The sequence below is a fragment of the Marmota monax genome, unplaced genomic scaffold (genome assembly GCF_021218885.2).
Source record: "Marmota monax isolate L192 unplaced genomic scaffold, Marmota_monax_Labrador192_F-V1.1 WCK01_AAM20220418_F8-fsc00203, whole genome shotgun sequence".
Lineage (NCBI taxonomy): Eukaryota > Metazoa > Chordata > Mammalia > Rodentia > Sciuridae > Marmota > Marmota monax.
In genome coordinates, this window is record NW_026694787.1 from 1,931,554 (window position 1) to 1,955,682 (window position 24,129).

General features: G+C 41.5%; 1 protein-coding gene across 9 annotated transcripts in view; it reads left to right on the top strand.

Annotated features, from left to right (window-relative positions):
• Sh3kbp1 (SH3 domain containing kinase binding protein 1) overlaps positions 1-24,129 on the top strand; it is a 331,424-nt gene that overhangs the window by 257,036 nt on the left and 50,259 nt on the right. For all 9 annotated transcript variants that reach the window (XM_058573076.1, XM_058573077.1, XM_058573075.1 and 6 more), the window contains 4 exons: positions 827-934; positions 12,553-12,604; positions 15,597-15,677; positions 18,520-18,679. In XM_058573076.1, coding sequence (XP_058429059.1) covers positions 827-934; positions 12,553-12,604; positions 15,597-15,677; positions 18,520-18,679 — 401 coding nt within the window. The remainder of the gene's footprint in view (positions 1-826; positions 935-12,552; positions 12,605-15,596; positions 15,678-18,519; positions 18,680-24,129) is intronic.

The window sequence follows — 24,129 nt, forward strand, 5'->3', positions numbered from 1 at the left end:
TCCATCTAATTGAAAAGGGAAAAAACTATAAGTAGCTTTGTGTGCTGAGGTTAAGTGCTTAGGAGAACCATGGGGCCATTAGGTTTAGGATGGAAGCTTGAAGAAGCTTAGGGTTATTCCAGTTTTGCTCCTGGCCCTCTATCTAGCACCTGGCTCAGTAGTGCCTGATGTAGTAGGTGCTCAAGAAACATTCAATGAATGAAAGAAGAGAATAGAAATTATTCAAAGGAAAGCAGGTTTGATCTGGAAGAATGACTAGGTTTATTTATTCATTTAGTAAGCAAATGTTGAGTTCTGTAAGGGGGATAAAGGGCTTTTCATGGTGACAACTGTGCTCCACCAACATCAAAAGGAGAAGGTGAAGGAGAGCAGCATGTTAATGAGTTTGTATGAAGTGTGATTTTTTTTCTTATGCTTGGCTTACTGTTGCAAAGCCCTTTTTAATTCTGACAAGCTTTGTGACAAGTTATCCAAAAGAGGACATTTTTGCACAAGATATTTTCTAAGCTTCCTTTGCAGTTAATAAAATACTTTTATTTCAGTAAACTTAAAAAGAAGCCCATACATCTCCTCCCATCTTTAAGAAAAAATTTTTTTAAAAATACTTCATGATTCAGGGTATCTAAAAGCAACATTGGACTTTGAGTCCCTGCTGGAAGCTCTGACTCGGTTCTCTCCTCTGACTTTGGGGTTGTGCTGACTTAATAACCATTGTTGCATTGATATCAGCGTCAAGGAGAGGGCTTCTGTTCTCCCATGAAAGGATGGCAGACCTCTCTGGAGCATGCTTGCCCCCATTTCTCACTCTTCCCTGCCTCGTTTCTAGGACTGCATCGATGTTGGCTGGTGGGAAGGAGAGCTCAATGGCAGACGAGGCGTGTTCCCTGATAACTTCGTGAAGTTACTTCCACCGGACTTTGACAAGGAGGGGAATGTAAGTCTCCATGGCTTTGATCTCAGTGCACCATACACTGTCAGAATTGTGGCTTCTGTCATGGGACTTGGGATATAGGATTGAGACAGTTTGGTATAATGTTAAAGAGCACTGGCATTTGAGTGTTTGATGGGCTTGGGTTCTAAGCCCTTGGCTGCCTATACCTATAACAAGTCCATTTTAGAACTCAGCTACTACCTGGTGACAGTGATCCCAATTCCTGAGTTTCATGTATAAATAGGATAATGTGTGTAAGGCACTTAGCATAGTACCTGGCATATTTGAGTGCCCAAATAAACTGTGAGGACCGTGGGTGCTCTGTTTGGTAAGTGTACTGCCTGCATCCTGCATAGTACAGTCCTTGAGGGTAGTGAAGTAACCAATATTATGCAAACGACTGACACATTATGAAGCTAAGGATGCAAAGCAAGACCTACAAATCTTCCTATACTGTATATGCATGTTTGTGTACACATATCCATATGTTGCATACACACCTCTCATTTATGTTTTTCTTTGTGGGAACCCATTTGATGATGTTGCTGTCCAAACAAGCCAGTCCATTTTTGTTGCCTTATTCTAAATGTTGTTTTTCTCTTCCAATTATGTATCAAGAAATGTTGAAAAGCTAGAAGCACCCTACAGTATAAGGAGGAATGGCAATTTGGTCTTATAGATCCTGTTCTATACCTCAAGGTTCTTTGCTCAGGCTTTTATGTGACCTCTGCCCACCTCTCCTGGCTAGAATCCTCTTCATGCCCATGGGGGCTCTGTTACTGAACCAGGCTGAACCTGACTTTGACATATCACCATTCTAGTAGAGCTGAGGTGAGGTACAGTAAGGTTAGCTACAATATTGGTAAATTGGTTGCCAAGGATACTAAACCATCATTTCATGGTGAAAGTGCTACTTAGATGAATGGACATAATTGTTTAAGAAGTGAGATAGTGCTGGCATCTGCCAAGATTGTACCCTGTAGATCATTAAATGGGTTTGAAGTCCAAAGCCTAAAGGCTTTTCAATAGCTTGCTTTCTTGTATTGTTTGGGTGAAGAGTGTTCTGTTCTACACTTGCTATTCTCTCTTGGAATCTGAGTTTGGGTTCTGCATAATATGGATTCAGCTTCCTAATGTTTTCTAAGTCCTTGACACTTGAAGTCAAATTCATGGACCAGCAACATCAGCATCACCTGGGAGCTTGTTAGAGCTGCTCAGGCCCTATCTTAGGTCTGATGCATTAGAATCAACATTTTTCACAAAATTTTTAGGTGATCTGTTTGCATATTACATTTTGGGAAATGCAGGTATAGAAGCAGATATCTAAGTGATGACAATCCCACCTTCCACTTCCCCCCATATTTTAGGAGAGAATTCATACATCAAAGAACTCATCATTCAGTAAGGAAATTGTCCACCAGGCAAAATCACTTGAAACATTTTTACTAATGACTAGCAATGTTGGATTGTCACTTGACAGAAAAATCGATTACTGAGAAAAACAGATCCTAAACACTTATAATGACTGGATATGAAATGTTTTAGGATAAAAGGACCCAAAAATGAGATTTAGAAAACATTTATAGAGTATAGTGGTTGTGACTCTAGGCTATGCCATCAGATAGACCTGAGTTCAAATCCGTCCCCTGCCACTTATTTGTTCTATAGCCATGGCCAAGTTGCTGAACAGCTCTAAGCCTCGCTATTTTCATCCATAAAATAATGGGAATATTCATACTTAAATACTGAACAGTTGAGAAGACTGAGTGAGATGATGTACATGAATTCCTCAGCAGTGTCTGGCTGTTGGTTAATGCACCCTGCAGATTAAGCATTCCAGTCATATAATTACTATTGCCACAAGAGTGGCAAAAGACTCCAACCAGAATTGTGAAGTAATGTTATAAAGCCAATTCTGGGACTCTGGTTCTTTTTGCATCAGCTGATCAAATCAGCCCTGTTAACTTGGTGTCTTGCTTACCTTCCCTGGGAATCTAGCTTCATCTAAAACTTTACTCAACAGCCATTAAAAAAGACAGCCAGTGAGGTATAAAACACACTTAGAGAGATAAGCAAGAACAGGATGACATAATCTTCATGTTACTTCGCATATATTTTCTGGATCTGCTGCTTTACAATTCTGTTTTCATTTTGTTCAACATTTAACAAGTCCTTTCCTGGGCTGGCCATCATGGCGGTTGATTGGAAGTAAAGCATACTCATGACTGCTGCTCGTTTGGGCTTAGTTTGGCTGCAAATCTGGTATTGAAAGACATGGGTGCCTGCCAGAGCTTTCTGAAAGAATACTCATGGTAGCCAGAATGAGTGGAGGCCAGGGACCATCTAGGCTGCCTGTTATCTCCTTCTTGCCTATGTTTGTGAGTCTACTAAAAGCCAGCTATGTCCTAAAACACTGGGATACCAAAACCTTCATATAACTTTGAAGGAGAGCACATTGTCCAAGGAATCTTAGCAAGCCAGGTGTGGCGGCACACGCCTGTAATCCCAGCAGCTCGGGAGGCTGGGAGGATTGCAAGTTCTAAGCCTGCCTCAACAATTTAGTGAGGCCCTAAACAATTCAGCAAGACCCTGTCTCCAAATAAAATATTAAAAAGGGCTGGGGATGGTGTTCTATGGTCATGCACCCCTGGGTTCAATCTCTAGTACAAATAAAAAAAGGAGTCTTAGCAAGCTCGCTATCCTGCTAGACATTTGCTGCCTTATTGGTTCTGATTGAGCCAATATGGTTCACTTTTTTAAATCTGAAAGATAAAATTGCATATTTACCATGTACAACATAGTGTTTTAAGCACAGTGGGATTCAAGCAAGCATAGATTGAAAATCTTCAAAAACTTTCCATCTGTACTGAACATGTATACACTTTTAAAATTGTCCTTCCCTAAAAATACAGTACAACAACTATACTACATGGTGCCTATATTGTGTTAATTGTTGTAAAAAAAATATCAAGATGATTTAAGGTATACAGGAGGATGTGCTTGGGTTATATGCAAATACTATAACATTTTATATAAGGAACTTGAACATCAGTGGATTTTGGTATCCTCGAGGGGTCCTGAAACCAATCTCCCACAGATTCCAAGCAATGTCTGACTGTATGTATACATTGTGAATGTATACACAACTAAATCTAGTTAATTAACATGCATTGCTTGTCTAGTTATCATTTTTATGATGACAAGTGGTATGACTAAGGTAAAATCTGGATCTGTTTTTAAGCCTGTGAGCAAGTGTGCAGTTGCCTCCTCTGTGGCCCCTGCCTTTTAGTTGCTGTTCTTATTTTAGTGGGGCAATAAATTCACTTAGGTGAGATGGACTCCACAGTGTACATTTTTAGAAGCTCTGTGTTACATAAGCTATTAAGGGAAGCACTTTCACCGGGAGAGTGAAGTTGTCAGTGATGAGTGGACTTAGCTCAGCTTGCTTGTTGGGGCATGTATGCTTTTTAGAGCCCCATGGGCCTTTCTCTAACCTTACATAAACAGCTACCACCTCCTTGATAAGTCTTTTAACCTTGTCCCCATGAAGCAGAAAACCCAGTTTTAGGGAAACAATAGTCATACCTGTCAGATAAAGTAAAACCTACCGCTGAAAAGTACTGTATAATATGACACTTAGCTTTGAAAAAATTCAAAGTATAACATCCTTTTTCATCCCCTTTGGCCTATAAAACCAGCCAACCAGCTTTGTGTTAGTTGTTATGCCAGCCTTCGTTGCTGTATCCTGAGCATTGGTGAGGTGGTGACAATGTGATTAGAGATGGGGCTGTCATTTGCTGAGTTGATGGTGTAAATATGATTAGAATCATTAACACGAAGGCACTATGTGAATGACAGAGTCTAAAACATTCTGCCACTGGTTTCAGCAGATGTCATCTTGTCTTGCCAGTGGCTGGGGCTATAATCACTCACCCAGAAAAGAGGACAGTCTGTGATGATTAGGGTCAACAGAAGCAAATGGCATTTCTTTAATAGCAGATCTTTTGACTCAGTAGGTATCACCAAGTATAATGACAAGGCTGGATATTTTTTGCAGGGACGTGGATTCTGTTGGTTACCACCAAGCCTTCTGGAATTCCTCGTGGTCTTTCTTCCTGAGAGCACTCAGCATATTCTCTCTCTAGGGTGACATACACTTGGGGCTTTAGCTCAAGATATTCTGGGAGAGCACCCGTTGATCTCTTGGTGCATATTTTAGAGCAATTATGTAAGCTATTTATGAGAGAACCTAGATTCAATGGCTGTCTGTTTATTTTGAACTTTGAAAGTAAAATTAAACATCATATTGGATAGATTTAATATTCTGAGTTCTAATGAAGTGACATGTGTGCTCTGTCATTATTACTGAAGGATAACGGGGAACTTGGACTCTCAAGAAAAGCAAAAACAAATTCTCACTGTTTTTAGAAAAAGAAAATATGAAATATATATTCCTATAGGTAGTGTTTTAAGAAAGTCTCAGGCCATGACTCTTGTAAGGAAAACAGGTCAGATCATCAGAAGTGGAATTACTGTGCCAGCATGCATTGATTGGGAAGGCTTTTCAGAGTTTGTGCCATGTTACAAATGGGCATTGCTAAGGTTCCCCTAGGTGTTTCCCTAGTGAATATCCCGCAGTAGAGGGTCTGCCTCTCAGCTACAACTGTGATGCAAGCTATAAGCCTTCAAACCATAATAAGAACTGAGATGTCCATCATCTGGAGCATGTGGGTCTGCCTTCCCTGAGCATTCACCTTCTATGGGCCTGATTAAGAATCAGGTTTTGGGGCTGGGGCTCAGTGGTAAAGCACTTGCCTAGCACATGTGAGGCACTGTGTTCGATCCTCAGCTCCACATAAATAAATAAAATAAAGATATTATGTCCATCTACAACTAAAACAATTTTTTTAAAAAAAGGAATCAGGTTTCATCAGAAACTACTTTGTCCTGGAGGGCAAGAAATCAAAATGAGGGGCTGGGGTTGTGGCTCAGGGGTAGAGTGCTGGTCTTGCATGTGTGAGGCACTGGGTTCGATCCTCAGCACCATGTAAAAATATAAAAAGGTATTGTGTCCATATATAATTAAAAAATAAAAATTTTAAAAAAAAGAAATCAAAATGAGAGGAGTTAGTTGTTCTTGCAAAGGCCCTCCTCACACACCAGAAGGAAAAGGTTTGCCAAGGGAGCCATACGTATTCTTAGCTAAGCCCAGCTTCAGCTACTCTATTTTTCTGCATTCTTTTAATTGACTGGATCCTTTCTATTCAAATCAGTCACCAGACACATCATAACATCATTAATTAGATTTCCCACTTTCCCATTTACAGTTGTGTGCCAATCTAGCCTTTTAAAATTGTTCTAGATCATCCAGCAGCACTTTTGCAGGTTCCAAATTTTACAGGAAAAAAAAACAAGCCAACCCTTGCTGGCTACCCACAATGGCTAATCTGTCATAGGTGAGTTTTTCTGCTTTAACTCTGACCACCTTCTCTTTACCAAGTTCTCAGGAGGCCCCTGATTTTTTGCTCTGATCTTCTGACAACCTCGTTTATAAAATCTGCTCTTTTGAATTCTACTGTAGTTCTTTCTAATTTTTAAAGATGCTCAGTAAATTATTTATAAAAGAGATAAATGTGTACTACCAATAAGCAGCCTTAGCAAAATAATCCACCTGCAACATTATCTTGTACATTTAATTTTCTGAGGGGTCTCACATGCAGAGGAATAAGGCTTGTCAATGCATTAATGTCACCCATATATGGCCTGTTGATACAATACCTGTGGGCTTTCCCTAGGTCACCCAGGTGATGCTTCCTCTCTCTTTTCTGATGGTACTTGTAGCCTGTATTCTTTCAGTTCAACATCTCACGCAATATACTCTTACCTGAAGTGCTTATCTCGGATCACTCAGTCTGAACTGTAATCTCTTTGAAGGCAGGGCCTACATACCAAGAGTCCCCTTTATGGGGCCTAACAGCATGCACAGAACATGGTTGGCAGTCAGGACCCCCTTGTTCTCTGATCTTGTGGTGGCAAGGTGTACCGGCTCTTCTTTCTGCCCCTCCTCTCCTTCTTGCTGCTCCCTCTTATACTCAAATAAAAGAGGAAGAAGAATGAATGGAGGATTGAGGGGAGCTGGGCTCCTGTCCAATTCCCCTTCCGAGATGAAGGGGATCCAGGCCCTTTATTCCAGACAAAGGATCTGGGCATATAATCGAGGCATCACTTCTGAGGTGGTATGGATGGAGTGAAGGAGTCAAGGGGATGAACTGAGAGAGTATTTTAGGGGGAAACAGAACACCAAAGTCTAGCTAACCACCCAACAGGCCATCAATTTGGATGCGCCCAGCCAAGAGGGAAACCGTGGATATAGACTATGAGGCTAGAAGCTGAGGGCAGGAAACAATAGAGAGACCCTCTAAAGAGCAGGTTGTACAGTGGTTCCTAGGAATCTCCTATGCAGGTGACAGGGCAGGTGTTGCTGGGACTCTGAAGGGTGCAGAGGGGCAGTTATACACACTGTCATTACCCCAAGCATAGCACTAGCTGCACTCTTCAAAAGTGTGGCTGTTCCTCCAGGGGCAAGGAGGAAAGGGCAGGGCAGACTCCTCCCAAGTGTTTCTAGAATTGTGAAGCATGCCCTGGTCAGGAATCTCCTCCAGCCTCCAGATAACTTTGCTCAATGCATTGTGGGGCTTCCCAAGGCCCAGAATTGCTCTAAATGAAGCTGAGATTTTCTTCCAGAACCTTATATTTCCCTGAGGAAACCCCCTGCTATGATTTGAATATGGTTCATTCCCACCCAAACTTATGTTGGGGCTCAGTCCCTAACATAACAGTGTTGAGAAGGGGTAGGTTTTTAAAGAGATAGTTAGGTCATGGGGATACCACCCTAATGAATGGATTAATGCATTTCTGGAGAGACTGGGTTACTTCTCTGAGACTAGATTCGTTTTCACAAGAATAGATTGTTGCAAACAAACCAGCCACAGTCCCTTGATCTCTCTTGTACACATGCTCTTTGCCTGTCTTTGCTTCCCCATCTACTTTCTGCCACAAGTTGAAGCAGCATGAAGCCCTCATCAGAAGCTAAGTATATGCTGACATCATGCGCTTAGACTTCCAGAACCATGAGCCACAATAAACCTCTTGTTTTTATGAATTATCCAGTCTCAGGGATTCTGTTATAGCAATAGTAAACAGACTAAGATATCGCATAAAGTGTACCCAGTCATCAGGGTATATTTCTCTGGTTATTTTCAATAGAGCACATCTTGGGGGCCGGAGGTCTGAAGGCAGACTGGCTCAGGTTAGAATTCCTGCCTGGGAAAGCAGTTGAGCCAGCTGATGAACTCTTACTTAGAGCTGGCCAGTCTTGTCAAACAAAGGGCAGAGTCAGTTCTGTAATCCTTTAGCATGAAGCAAAGCTTGCCTTCCTGTCATCCCTCCTCCAGAACATTCAGATCTATTTCCTTCCTGGTGGTATAATGGTACGAAAAAAATCAAATTTAGATACTTTGTCCTTTGAAGGATGATGTTGGTGTTTCCATCCAAGCCAACAACTCCATATGCAGGCAGATGTGCACACGCACACACTTAGGTCTGTGTGTTCTGCGTACATGAAGACCATGAAAGGTATTCAACTCTCTCAGAAATCAGGAAATGTTGGCTCATTGCTTTTGTTAATGACATTTTCATTTTGGCTCTTTTTAAATGAATTTCCACAGTCTGAACATTGAGGGATTAGTCTAGGCCCCCTGTGGTTACAGCTGTAAGGAGACTCCTCCGATGACTTGTGGCTCTAACATCCATTGCTTTTTTTATTATTTTTTTTTTAGTTGTAAGTGGATACAATACCTTTATTTTATTTACTTATATGTGGTCCTTAGGATAGAACCCAGTGCGTCATGTGTGCTAGGCGAGCGCTCTACTGCTGAGCCACAACGCCAGCCCTATTGCTTTTTTTTAAGCACTGAGAATTGAGCCAGTCAAATATACCTGAGCTTGGGGCTGGGCATTTTATTTTCACCCTGGAGGGAGGGATACAAAAATAAATAGAACACATGCCTCTAAAAATTTAGGACTTTGAATCCTCAGGTATTAGTTAATATCCTGTGGCTGTCAAACTCCATAGGGGCACCTTGGCCTATTGCACAACCTGGAGACCTCCCAGTCCTGTCCTTTTATTCAGCCACAATTGGACATTTTGAGAAAAATCAACCCAGCAATCTCCTCATGTCTTTTTCTTTGACAACCATGAACTCCTGTGATATATTTTTTTTTACTGTCACATTTTTTTAGAAATTTACCCAGTCTCCCTTCTCAGTTCTTACTGCCCTGTCTTTTGGTTGGATTTCTTTTAAGTAGGCCCATGTGCAATGCACTATGACTCTTTTGGGGGCTGTTCTAGAACTACATGGGCCCCTGGCTCTGAATTTTGTTTAGAGTTGCCTTAAAAGATGTCTTATTTGAGCCAGGTACCATGGTGCTCTCTTGTAATCCCAGCGGCTAGGGAGGCTAAGGCAGGAGGATTGCGAGTTCAAAGCCAGCCTCAGCAATTTAGCAAGACTCTAAGTAACTCAGCGAGACGCTGTCTCTAAATAAAATACAAAAAAAAGGACTGGGGATGTGGCTCAGTGGTTAAAAAAAAAGTATTATTTAGAAATGGAGCATCTTTTCTCATCTAAAGAAACATGAAGACTGTTGAGATTGGTGGAACCAGAGAAAGTGAAGTCATTCAAGGGAAGAAAATAAAAAAGAAAATTCCCCTCTGCTAATAAGTTAGCAAAAGAAGCACCTGACCAGTGCTGATGCAAGACAGCTCACAAACTTTCCCTTTCTTTCAAAAGGGAACCACCTCCATGATGCCACTGCTCTAGACACAAACACACATCTCTGCCTCCTCCCTTTCCACATCCATACTGGGACTACACTTTTCATACATTGCCTGTTAATGCAACATTTTCTGTCTTCCCTCCCCACCTCCCTTCTTCCTTCTCTCCCTCTCCCCACCCTCTGCTCTGTCACATTTTATGTATCTGCTACATGCCAAACTAGCACAACATTAAGGGATGTATTTTTCTTTGCCCAGTAATCTTGGAAAATAGTATGACTTGTAATTGTCTTTTTTTTTTTTTTTTTAATTTGGGGCCATGTGGTTTGAGGCAAGGTTGCTGGGGTAATGTCCTCCACTAGAAGAAGCTCATGTGAAATTGGTTATAGAAAGTTTCAGACCAACAAGGAGTGACCAAGACATCCAGGGGTAGGCGTTGCTGGCATTTAACTGGAAAGAATTAGGCCACAGGGTGTTGGCAGTTTCATGAATAAGAAATTACTCTGATCCTGAGGTACAGGAAGGTTAATTGGCAGAGCTGCAGTGATGACTTCATTAAGTAAACATACATCTGTCCCCAGTATAATTTACATAAAGACAGAGAAGGGAGGAAGGAAAAGGAAGGAGTTGGTGGAGAGCTGGAAGGGACTGACACAGGGGATAGAGGAGTGGTAAACCCTGAGCCAGAAACCCATCCCCAAATCCATCCACTCAGTAGAGGGCCTGTATGCAAGGGGAGGTGGCCCTTAGAGCAGCTTGCCTTTTTTTTGGGATACTGGGATTGAACCCAGAGATACTTTACCACTGAACTACATAGGAAGCCCTTTTTATTTTGAAATAGGGTCTCAGTAAATTGCTTAGGGACTGGTAAGTTGCCAAGGCTGCCTCAAACTTGCAATCTTCCTGCCTCAGCCTCCCAAATTGCCGAGATTACAGGCATATGCCACTGCACCCAGCAGCAGTCTGCTTTTTTATGATAGAAGTTTGTCAGCACTCATATAGACAATACAGAAAAACATTAAGAAAGAAACACATGTATGCACTCATAATTTTACTAGTCAGAGGTCACCACTTTAAATTTATTTCTTTCTAGTCTTTTTCTGTAAAGGTTGTAGCATGGTAAGCTCATACTGTAGCTGCAATTTGATACCCATTTTCTCTGGCATGATGGATCTTTCATGCTGGTTAAGAACATGTTGCGGGTCAGACAGCCTTGGGCCTGACTCCCATCTCCTGCATCACTTGATAGCCTGGTGACCTTGGGAAATGCCTTTATATCTCTAAGCCTCAATTATTTCAATGGCAGAATGGGCATACTAATATCACCACCTCACAGAGTTTTTGTAAGGATTAAATAAGTCAGAGATTACTCCTTCTGTTTGTGAAATCACTTCCTCCTAAGAAAAGAATATTAATTCACCATTTATAGATGATAGGGAACAATTTGGTAAGGTTGCTTGCCCAGTGTCCACAGCTAAGGATGGCAAGAGATTCGTAGTGACAGATTTTAGAATCCCCACCTCTTGCCGACCATGCTATACTGTTTAACTCAGAGGAAATTGGCTGACTCACCCAGCTACTGAAAAGCAGTGCTGAAAATTTACTGAATCCAGAACCTATATGCTATGAGAGCCCTCCAAAAATTCCTTGTAGGTCTGCTATTGTCTGAGTTTTACTTAAAACTATTTCTTCCTGTGGCCCTGAACTACATTTAGTACTGGTGAGTCAGAGCCAGGACTAGGCATGTGTGTTTGCTGGTCCCTGTGGTAATGACACAGTAATATGTTTTCAAAGACCAGAAGAGTCTCTGGAGCTTTCCTAGAATCACAAGTATATGATGCCCAGAGAAAGTGAGGAGAGGAGGTATCAACAGCAATATGGATCATGTGTTCCAACGCTCCCCATTCCTATCCATCCTTAATGATTTTAACATTGAGGTGGTTTTGCCTTGCCCTTGGCCCTCACCCTTTTGCCCTTGGCATAACTAAGATGATACCCTTGCCAGATTCCCCAACTACTTATTAATTCACCAAGTTGAGCCCATCCATCTCCCTTCTACAGTCAATCCTGGATGACAAGGAAATGCCTGGCTATCTGGAACCAGATCAGGAATAAATGCCATTGATTACAGTTGATTATATTGTTACCTCCATCACCTACAGAGTGACAGTGTATGAGAGATAAATAAATAGTAGCCAATTCGCAAAACAAAACAAAAAAACCTCTATTCCAGTTTATCACATGTGACACGGTACATCTGATCCATGAGGGACCTCAAAAATGGTCTGCCAGCCTTAGCATAGAAAGGGGTAGAAGAAGGTATAGAACCTGAACTGGCTGCAGCAGACCCTCAGCCTACATTTTGTTAAGATCCTTCACCGGCAGCAGATCTGATTTTTTTGTCTTCATAGTGACTCTCTTCAAATCACTTGGTTATTCAGCAGATTAAATCTTAATTGCAAATGTGGTTTCAGCGTAGGAGTACCATTGTGCTTGCTGGTTTCAGGCCATTTTTGCTGAGCCGTGCTTTTCCAGAAGGCTGTTACAAATTTAGAAAGGGGGAAATAGCATTTCATTTGTCGATCAGAATTTTATTATGCCAAATGAATTTATTCTAGTATTTGTTTAGAGGTGCCAAAAGCTGACATCCCTGGAGAGAGAATTGCTCAGTTTTTTGGAGAGAGTCTCCAAATTGTCCACACTGTGCATAGAAAATATTGTCTGTGGTCCTTCTGTGAGAGGACAATTTGCCAAGTCTTATCTGGTCTAATTTTGATTATTTTTTCAGAGGCCCAAGAAACCACCACCTCCATCTGCTCCTGTCATCAAACAAGGCGCAGGTAATAAATATACCTTTCAATTCAATAAAATAAAGATGCACATCTTTCTTTTGCATATGTTCAAATTGTCCATGGTAGAGCTCAAGATTCCTGGATTAAAATGCCACAGATTGCCACATTGGGAAATTACGATTTGGTCTCAGCAGGCAGGTTTCAAATATACTGCTGCTTTTCCTAAACAAACAAACTAAAATCACTAAAACATGTCCCTGATACTGTGCAAAAATGGGAGTTCCCCAAGAGAATGGTCAAAAGAACTTAAAAATAAATGAGTTTTGTGTTGTTTTTAATAAATTCCTTTTGAAGAGAGAACCTAATATTGTCCTGCTTCCCCTGTGCCTAATGGAGAGAGTCAGCCTAGGGAAGATTGTTTCCCATGGGCCATAGTGTCATTGCACACGTATGGCCTTGCTGGATTTTCAGTGTCTGTCCTCTGTGGTTAACCAAAATTTGTACTTCCCTCACTTATCCATCCCCCAACAAAAAGATGGTTGTTTTTAGCCATGAATACTTTTTGTTCCCCGTTCTTTTTTTAAACTTGAAGAGTCTAATTCACTTTTTCTGTATAATTCAGATATTAAGATTGAATAATATAGCAAGAATTGATGTTATTAGACTTTTGGTAACTCATTGCACATGAGATTTTCATACATAAAGAGGATGGTTCATACTTCCCAACAGAACTCTACTTTATAATTGTTACAGTAAATTATGGGGAGAAATTCCTCCATGAGTAACTAGCTAGGTAAGTGGCATTTTAAAAAGTAACAACTAAAACAGAATAGTAGGGGTATTTTTAGTTCTATAAACTCACAGTTATGATATTTCTGTAATATTTAAAGTATGAGTAAATTTCCAGATTGTTTATATATTTATTAAGAATTTTTTAAAATTACTTTTGGCCCACCAAGTTGGGGAGAAAAAAATCAATTGACCCCAGATTCCTTTGGTGTTCCCTCAGGCATAATTGAGAATTACAGAGATTAAGCCCTGAAATGGGATGTTAATAACATCTCCTGCTTGGCCTTCATCTATGCTGGCATTGAACAGTTTCATTTTGCCACCTAGTGGTTCTGGCTATATAAATATTTTATTGTGTAGAGATTAAAGCAGGCTATTTATGTGTTTTTCTCTGAGAAACCTTTCTCCTGGAGGCCTTGGTAACCATTGGAGACCAAGGAGATGTATCAAGTGGTCCATTGCTAAGGCAGCCTAGAATGTAGTTAACTAAGATTGGATTCTTCAAGATGGTCCAATTGTTGATTTTTTTCTGTATCTCTAAGAATGACACTGAACTTCTTCATTAGCATTAGGAGACTACATTGGTAGCATGGTAGGCAAATTCTTATCCTTTAGAAACAATTTCACCAATATTTGTGAAGGGACTCTGGGGGGCAAAGCAAAATGGCATTTCATCTTCCTAGACTACTTCTGCTAATTTATGAAGGATCTTGGGAACTGCTTTGAGATTAGGAGGTAGAGAGTTATTAAAGGGATTCAGATGAAGTATATGTTCAGTGATTCTTCCTTTTAGGTCCTGAGATTTCTACCATTGTACTACACTCCTAGAACCTTTTATTATTATTTTTTTTAATTTTAAGACAGGATCTCTCTAAGTTGCCTGGGCTCACCTTGAACTTGTGATCCTCCTTCCTCAGCCTCCTGAGTAACTGGGATTATAAGCATGTGCCATAGCAACCAGCTGTGAATATTTTTTTAAAGTTCTCTTGGCCTCAGAGGCTGTGTAATTGAGATTTTAATACCAAGCACCCATTTTAGAGCTGGTCATGTGAAAAGTCTGTCAGGCACTCAACCATGTCTATAAATAAGAGAAATATTTTTGATTGGTTTGTGCTCTAGTTATTTCTGAAGTTCTCTTATATGCCTGAGGTTAATGGCACCAGTAAGACTAATGGCACACACGGTCTTTATTTTACTTTATGTGGTGCTCAGGTGAGGGAGCAACTGCAGTCTGCATGGGTAAAGATGAAATGCAAAGTGGTGCATCTAGGAAAATGTAATACTTGAGAGATTCAACAGAAAAAGAAGGGATATAGAGAGAAGCAATGTAACATCTCTGCACATCCCTCAACCTAAAATTTTGCTGTAGGTACTACTGCTATATTATAAGCCACTCCAATTTTAGTAGCAGAAAATAAGAATCTTCTTATGCTCACAGATACTGTGGGTCAAGAATGTGAACGGGGTATGGCCTGCATGACTGGTTTCTGTCCCATCAGGTCTGGGGCCTCGGTTGGAAAATCTGGACTAGCTGAGGCTGGAGGATCCACCTGGAAGATGGCTACTTAACTCACATATCTGGCTTCCCATGGCAGGGGTACCTGGAAGACTAGGCTTAACTGAGCCTGTAAGCCATATCTACGTGTGGCTTCTGCAGGATAGTTGTCTTCTTACATGGAGACTAGTATTCTAACAAATAAAGTGTTAGCTACATGGACTTTTATGACTTGCTTTGGAAATTACATAGTATCACTTCAACCACTGGCCAAAGCAGTTACAAACCTGTCCACATTCCTGGAAAAGAGATACAGATCTCACCTCTTAATGGGAGATTTATCAAACAATTCCAAGCCGTGTTTTAAAACTACTACAAGATAGAATCCAGTTCCCTGTGAAATCACTTATTATTATAGAGCACAATATCCAGTGACCCCTTATTTTTGAATTTTGATGAGTGACTCTATATGTTCCCCATTCCTACTTAGTGACTATTTTATGCCTAAGGAAGCCAGGTTTAAATATCAAAAAATGTTAGTGGTGTTCTTATGAATGGAGAATGTATAGGCAAGCAAACATAATGAAATGGGCTAGAAATTACTTTTGCTCATGTTAGCCAAGTTATGCCAGCATCCAACTCAAGAGGAAAAAAATCAATTGACTTTCCTATACCTGATAAATTCTGAAATGCTGGTGTGTCTTATAAATGAATAGAGAAAATATTTTCTGATAACTATTGTCCTTTCCCTCCCAGGTACAACAGAGAGAAAACATGAACTTAAAAAGATACCTCCCGAAAGACCAGAAACGCTGCCAAACAGAACAGAAGAAAAAGGTATGGAATTAATTCTTCATTGGCACTTCTAGAACAGCAAGAGACAAGGCTGTCTGTCATAGTACTAGTTTGTATTAACCATAGAATTTGTTTTTTCTTTGAAATATGGTGATTATGAGTTTGTTTTGATTACTTTTAAGTATCCCATTTTTAAAAAAATATTTTTTAGTTCAAATGGACATAATACCTTTATTTAATTAATTTATTTTTATATGGTGCTGAGGATGGAACTCAGTGCCTCACACATGCTAGGCAAGTACTCTACCACTAAGCCATAACCCCAGCCCTAACATCCCATTTCTAAGCAAGCAGGAGATAGGGCCAAAATTTTTCATCAAATGAAAACTAATCAGACCAGTCACTTAACATATTGGGATTCTTCTGTAATATTTTTGCCATCACCACCCTGCCCATGTCCTGAAGTCAATGGACTATCAGAATATATCTGACAGTATCTATTCATCATCTTCCCTGTGCTTAGTGCCTAGAGTGCTCATTCACCTTTTTTTTAAAAAAAAATTATTTTTTAGTTATAGGTGGACACATTGTCTTTATTTTACTTTATGTGGTGCTGAGATTAAACCCAGAGCCTCACACATGCTAGGTGAGCACTCTGCCTCTGAGCTACAACCCCAGCCTACTCATTTACTCTTGATGGGTAGACTTGGCTTAGTGAAATTCCCATGCAAACAAATGAAAACTTTCTTCCTTGGTCACTGCTGGGCTCTTGATTCTGGCTTAATAATGTTGCAGACACATGTCCTTGGTCAAGAATATTGGGGGTCAGATGGAGAGTGACACAGGAGTACTGGGGAAAGCAGCTTAGTGCTCACTTTTCTGAAGGTGGTCAGAAATATCATTGGCAGGGAAGTGGCTCAACACATCTTACACAGTCAGGTTTACAAATGTGTTTGATTCCCACTATGTCGAGTGTATCTCCCCCCAAAATCTGCATGCTGTAAAAGGACTCCTTTTATTAGGTGCCTAATATTTGATTGATCATACATTTTTATGGGAAAAGTGCTGTTATCATTCTGAACAGGAGGCGAGCAAATTCCATTTTAAAAAGCAGTTATTTTGAAGTCATAAGAGAAATGCTAAGTTAATGAATACAATTATTTGGAGGTGCTCCTTGGCAGCCTCATGAAATTTTATTGTGAAATTTAATATTTTATATCAGCCCTCTAAGTTTTACCAACATTGCAAGCTATTAAGGATCTATACCTCTTTCTTTCACAGTGAACAGGTAGAATTTGAGCCATGGAACCTCATTGTGAAAGCCACATCTGTGTCACACATCACTGAAAAAAATAGCCATTTAATGTATACTAACAAAATCATGTGTGGTGAAATAACCAAACCATCCCCTGTCCTCATGGAGGATACATGACTAGTGTCTAGGTGATAGCCAGGCTCCATGATGAGGACATCTTCCTACAGTGGCCCACGCTGACTTACTTATGGGCTAACTTGTGAGCAACCACTTTCCTTGGCTGGCCAAATGGCTGCACACCCCTGGTCCCTCTCCTCCCATGAGTCCTTGTTCTATGCCACAGTGGGTCAAAGAGGCAGAAGTCTCTGTCAAAAGCAATAGGGAAGCCTGGAAAGCAGCCCTGTCCCGAAACTAGGTATGCTCATTAGGGCAGCACACAACCTCCCTCCCATTCGTCCTGCTGGCTATTAGAATTCCTGTCCTTGTCCTAGTCCTCTTGCCCAACAGGAGTCATACCCCTGCTTAACATGTCAGATGAGCCTTCCTCTGGCACCAATATGAGTTCCTAGCATTCCTGGTTGGAGGGTGTTTCCCTATAGAAACATTGAGGGGGTGAGCAAGATGAAAGCTACACAATATCTGATGAGGTGCCAGTCAGCCTGGGCACCCAAACATTGAGTCTAAGTCAACCCAGGGAACCTACCTATGATCTAGTGGGCAACTCTCAAGTTCTGTATTTATCAACAAGAATGTGGATATATGCTTTTTGCACGTACATGGGGCAAGGCTAGTTGGGAAAAGAAAACTTGAAGCTGTCATTGAACACTGCCCAGTTTGGCCACCAAATCTGGTTTCAACTTCATCCCAATAGCCCTGACTCCAAAGAGCCTTGGAAGCCATATATCTTGAGAAATCCCAGTTTACTGTCCAAGTTCAAACTGTACATAAAGAGAATCTAGAAGAATTGTTCTCCCAAATGTTTCCCCCTTTTACTGTCTCATAGTCCTTTTTAGAAGCAGACCCGAGAGGCGTCAGGCCTGATCCCTCCCCACACCCAGAAGCAGGTCCTGTAGGCCATTTATCAAACCCATCAACCACCTACTGAGTATCAGCTATATGCTAGCAGCACAGGCTTCCTAGGGAGATGAGCAGATGTGGGAGAGGCCCACAGCCTAGGGCTGTGCCAAGCATGCAAACACCCATAAAATGTCCCAGTAGAGCCTGTTTATAAAGGGCTGCCTTTAATGCTTAGGTGAGGAAGGAAGAAGTCTTCTTTGGAGTATGGGTCCAGCTGTTGAGTTGGGAACACGATGGTGTCACGTTTCAGCTAGGTTTTGATGGGTGAATAGGAGCTTGCTGAGGGTGGGCAGTAGCCAAATGGGCACTCCAGGCAGAGGGACCAGCACAAACAAAAGCCCGGAGAGAAGGGAACAGGGAGATTACATGGCTTTGTAGGGCTTTATCTCACTTGACAAGGAATAAGTGATACTCTTTGCTACCAATTCTACCTTCAGAAATGGCATCAGTGATTTTTTTTTAAAGCAGGAAATAAGCAATCTGCATCAAAGTACTGTCACTTACACTAGATCCATCTGTTTTCTTTATGCTTTGTTAAACAATGACTTAAAGAAAGACCAGAGAGAGAGCCAAAACTGGACTTACAGAAGCCCTCCGTTCCTGCCATCCCACCAAAAAAGCCTCGGCCACCTAAGACCAATTCTCTCAACAGACCTGGTGCACTGCCCCCAAGAAGGCCAGAGCGACCAGTGGGCCCACTGACTCATACCAGGTACTGCTTCTCTCTCACCAAGGGGTGGGCATGTGATGAGTACAGGACACGATGAGGTGCTACAGACCTGCAGAGGGAGGGAGAAGGAAAGAGAAAAGGGGACCAAACTTCACTTTTCTACTTTGTAGCAAAATTGCATGAAGATGCTGGCCACTTCTGTCCAGTGCTGAAAAAGTGGGTGCAAGGTTTGGGGCACAATGTGGGATTTAGGATTAGCAGGTGAGGCTCATTCACACAGCTCAGGCACACTGCCTACACACAGGGATTTCCCTGGCTTTGTTAGAACAAGGCAAGCTGTCCTGCAGACTGGAGACGTGGGTAGCACCCCCATCTTCATCCCCTGGGTGTCAAGCTAGCCTCGGGTATGCATAGCTCCCTTACAGCTGTGTCCACTGACCCTGTCACTATTCTGTGGGGCCCCATTCCATACCCCAACCTCCTTCTGCTCTTCACTACGTGGCCTGTTGTAGAACCCAGAAGCTGGCATGGCAGAAATCTTCCTAGTGTACAAAGTCTCTGAGCTCTAAGACCCTCAAAGTCTTGGGAAATGCCTTCTTAAGGGACATATTTGAGATGAAAATTCCTTCACTGACTGACTGAATGCATATTTTAGTTATGTGAGATCAGAGTTTGTGTGCATTCCAGAACTGAGGTGCCTACCACAGATCAAGGAATTGTTGAATTCTCTTCATAGGTTTATTGCCAAAACTTTCTACCATTGTATATGTGTATTATACATGTTGGTATAATACATCAGAGCAAGTCAGTGACCCAGAGGTCTTCTTGTGTACTGTCAACACATTGGGGTTTTGTTCTTATAAACTAAATTTGCATGTTGAGAGTTGTATGGGGCTTCTGAGCTCTCACATTTGAGTCAGGCCTCCAGGCTGGAATCTCAGCCTTCCTCATAGGTGAAGTGTGAGTCTCAGCAAGTCATGGTCCCTCTCGCCTCACTTCCCTATCTGTAGATTGAGGATGATAATGGAATGCACCTAAATAATCCCCAAATATGAAGCCTCATGCCTGTAAATCAACAATATTTTCAATGTCATTTTTATTGTTGCCTATTGAACTGGGATGACCTTCAGTCAGACAAAAAGAGCTTGTTTACTTTAAAAATGTCTTTTTAAAATTGTGGTAAAATGCACATAACATTAAATGTACCATCTTAACCATTTTAAGTGCTCTGTTCAACAGCATTAAGTACTTTCACATTGTTGCATAACCATTTCAAGAACTCTTTTCATCTTGTAAATCCATAATTCTATACCCATTAAACAACAGCTCACCAATTTCTCTTCCACACAGCCTGGACAACCACTATTCTTTTTCCCATCTCTATGAATTTGACTCCTTGTAGGTACCTCATATGAGTGAAATCAGACAGTATTTTTATGTCTTTTTATAACTGGCTTCTTTCACTTTGCATCATGTCCTCAATGCTCATCTGTGTTACAACATGGCTTATTTACTTTTTTTATTAAATTTTTTTTGTAGTTGTAGATGGACAGCATGCCTTTATTTTATTTATTTGTTTATTTTTATGTGGTGCTGAGGATCAAACCCAGTGCCTCACATGTGCTAGGCAAGCACTTTGCCACTGAGCTACAGCCCCAGCCCTTCCTTTACTTTTAATAACAACAACAACAACAGAAATGCACCCCACCCCTGCTATCCAAATATGGAGGCAGGTCACAATGTGGATGGTTGAAAGATGTCAGAATCAACCAACAATGATGGTTTGCACACACACCTATGTGCAGTGGAGCCCCCTGCCCAGTTGAGCACAGAGCTGTGGTCATCTTAGTGACATGTGAGCCCACTTGAGTAGCAACAGGTTTACCTGTGTCATTCTTCAGGTGTCTACCAAGGTCCAATGCAACAACTATTCCTGGCAATGGCCTTTGGGGAAAGGAATGAGACTTGGCTCCTTTTGAGCTGGTCACACCCCTATAGTCATGCTCTCTTCTACTGGCTGATAGTAGAAGGCTCTTTGCACATGTGCATGATGAGGCCACTTCACAGTCCCAGTGACTAGAACAAGAGTCATATTAGTAGTGTGGTTGGCCCAGAAGCTAGCACAGCAGAAGGGAAAGGTTTAATAAACCTAAGTGCTTCCGAGAAGAATATGAGCTATTCAATCAGGGAAAAGATATGGAACAAGAAAGGTCGAATTCACTACAGCTGGTGCAAGGAGAGCTGAAGCTCTATGCTGCCAAATTGGGTTAGCCTTTGGGGGCTGCACACATTTCAAATGAACTTAATAACAATTTCCAAAATATTCCTGCTGCCCCTTCTAAAGATTTGAATGAAAGATCATTTGCATTCTAGAGTTTCCCTTGGCCCTCAGGTTATGGGATAGGTGTAGCTTTGTAAGCTAGGGGAAATGTGTCATCTTGACTGAACTTGTGAGCTCTCAGAGGTCCCATTTACTTCCTGCCTCTACCTGGCTCTCCTCTTATCTTGTTTTCCTAACATCCAGTTGTCAGTTAGGAGTATGGACCACCAAGGAAGATGTACAAGAGGGCTTTGTACAGAAGTCAGTGGGAAATGCAACTTCTTAATGTTGTGTATGTCATCTGAGCAGTGTGGGAGAGGGAAGCCAGCTCCCAGCCCCACCACTCATCTTCTGGCTGCCAGCTGCCAATGCACTATTTTGCAAAAAGGCCTGGAGAGGAAGAAAAGACCTGAGATTCCTGCACAGCTGGCAGAAGGAAAGGCAGTGCCTACTCTAACTCAGTGGTTCTCAGACTTGGGCAGGCCTCAGAACCACCTGGCGACCTGTTCAAAGCAGATCGCTGGACCTCACTATGCAGTTGCTGACTCAGTAGGTTTGGGGTGGGCCTGAGAATTTGCGTTTCTTGTAAGTTCATGGCTGCTATTGCTGCTAGTGAAGTCAAGACTATGAGAACCACTGTTCTGGTTTCTCCCAAGTTGATGATGGTGCTTTCCCTTTCTTCCCTGGCCACCTCTCACACACCTGCTAATGCTCCATGACTTCTGTGCCCAATCAGCATGCCCCCCTGTGGAAGCCTTCTCTTACCTCTCACGATTCCTCTCTCCTTCAAATGCCTGACACCATGTTTAGCCTAGTGCTGGGCGCCATGCTGTGCCACTTGGGATGTGCACACCCCCGGACTCCTTTACCAGATTTAAAGCAGATCAAGAGTGTGTTTTGTCATCTCCACATGCCTTACGGTGTTGAGCATATGGTAGTGGCTCATTTAACAAACACTTGTTGGATGCCATGGTTCCTTAAAGGGGAGGAGGTGCCAGTGCTTATATTTTGTTCTATTTTGCCTCTCTTCTGTCTTCCTTCCCAGCCTCTGTACAGGCTCCTTAGCATGTGTGTCTTACATTCTAAGAAACCTAGTGTGATTGATTTCAACAGGCAAAAAAAAATTTAAAAATCAAAGAAATGTTTATTATTTCTCAGTACTTAATGCACTTTAATTTTTTTTTCTTTTTGCTAAGCAGTTGGACAACTGATGTATACACTTACCTGTTAATGAACTTGTTTTCTTCTGCCATATTAGTTGATGTAGGAACATAAACTGAATTCAGATTTATGTCACAGATCGTCTGAAGAAAGGGTATTGTGTGCTGTGTGAACCCAAATCTTTGCCAGAATTTGCTGGACTGGATGGATGGATGGACAGACAGAAAGATGCTTGAACAGAAGGACACACAGTCAAATTGGCAGCTCTTGCTGGGAACTAGGCATCAGCTCCAGCTGCCGTGTCTGGGCCTGAGCTCCTCCTCACCAGCCAGCAAGCTTGCTGCCACGTGGTATTTTAGAAGAGACTGTCACTTTCTCTTTAAACAGGAACAAGCATCCCTGAGGGAAAAAAGGGATATGTAAGTTTAAGAAGACTATAGTCTTTTTTAGATAGATTCACTTAACACAAATGTATTGAGGGGCTACTGTGTGCCGGCCCCTGCTCAGATGGCCCAGTTCACTTTTTAGGAATTCCATCTAGGAAGATCAGAAGGACACCAGCCAGCAGTTTATGTCGAGTTTGAGCAAGCGGAAGCACACATTAAGGACCCTCAGATGTTTACATCCTTGACCACTAGTAAGAATGTTCCTTCAATTTCTGGAAAAGTAAGTTAGTATGGAATTTAGATACTTCAAAAATTATTATAAGAATTGATTTAAAAATTCAATAATGATAAGGTGGATATTCCCCTAGGCCATAATTATAGTCTGGGCCTTAGGGATGTCTTAATTATTATTTCATAGTATATAAAAGTAGGCTGTTCTTATCTCATCTAGCCCACAACGTAACTAAGATGTTTGGGGTGCAAAGAGCATTCTGCCTACCCCTCTTTCTACACTTGAGAAGATAGGGGCTCAGAAATATAAAACTTTCTCATTTTGATATTTGAACATGAATATATTACAAATAACTGTCCATACCTAAATCTGTGTGCCTATATACAGATGAATTTATAAGGTTATATGTTTAATAATGTGTATAAAACTTTTTTGGGGCTGGGGTTGTGGCTCAGAGATAGAGCGCTCACCTGGCATGTGTGAGGCACTGGGTTCTATCCTCAGCACCACATTAAAATAAAATAAAGACGGCTGGGGCTATAGCTCAGTGGTAGAGCACCTGCCTTGCATGTGTGAGGCGCTGGGTTCTATCCCTCAGCACCACATAAAAATAAATAAAGATATTGTGTCCATTTACAATTTAAAAAATACTTAAAAAATAAAATAAAGATATTGTGTCCACCTATAACTAAAAATATATATTAAAAAAACTTTTTAAGGGTGTTTTTTTTAGAATGCCTTTATTTAATGTGTTTATTTTTTATGTAGTGCTAAGGATTGAACCCACTACCTCACACATGCTAGGCAGGTGCTCTGCCACAGCCATAATGTGTATAAAACTTAATGAAAAATAAGTTCAGAAACCTTTGTGAAAAGAGCTCTTGAGATTTGGGAGAAGGGTACTTTAGAAAACAAAAAGAAAAACTAATGAAATGGTGGAGAGAAGCAGGTTGCCCTCAGCTCTACTTAGTGCCTACAGTGGGACGTGGCAAGCCAGAAACCTGAGGGCAGAGCAGGTGTGTGGCCTCAAAGGAAAAGAAACAGATTTGTTAATCTTCCCCAACTCAGACATCCCAAGTTATAATCATATTTCTTTTTCTTCCCAAAGAACAGGGAAGTTGGAGCAGGATGTTGGCCCTGAATTGGGGTGGGGGAGCTTTGCCTGTTGTCTGCTGCAAGCTCATGTGTTCTGAGGGGCAGGCAACTGATAGGATTTGGTACCCAGGGTTGTAACTGTTAGACAGGGAGTGTGGGATGAAGGGGAAGGAAGTGCAAACAGGAATGTGAGGAGGAAGCCAGGCAGGCTAGGCTGGAGTGGGAGAAGTTGCTGATCAGAAGGAAGTACAGGAGCTGGTGATCAGAAGGGGAGTTGTTGCTTATAACTTTATAGATG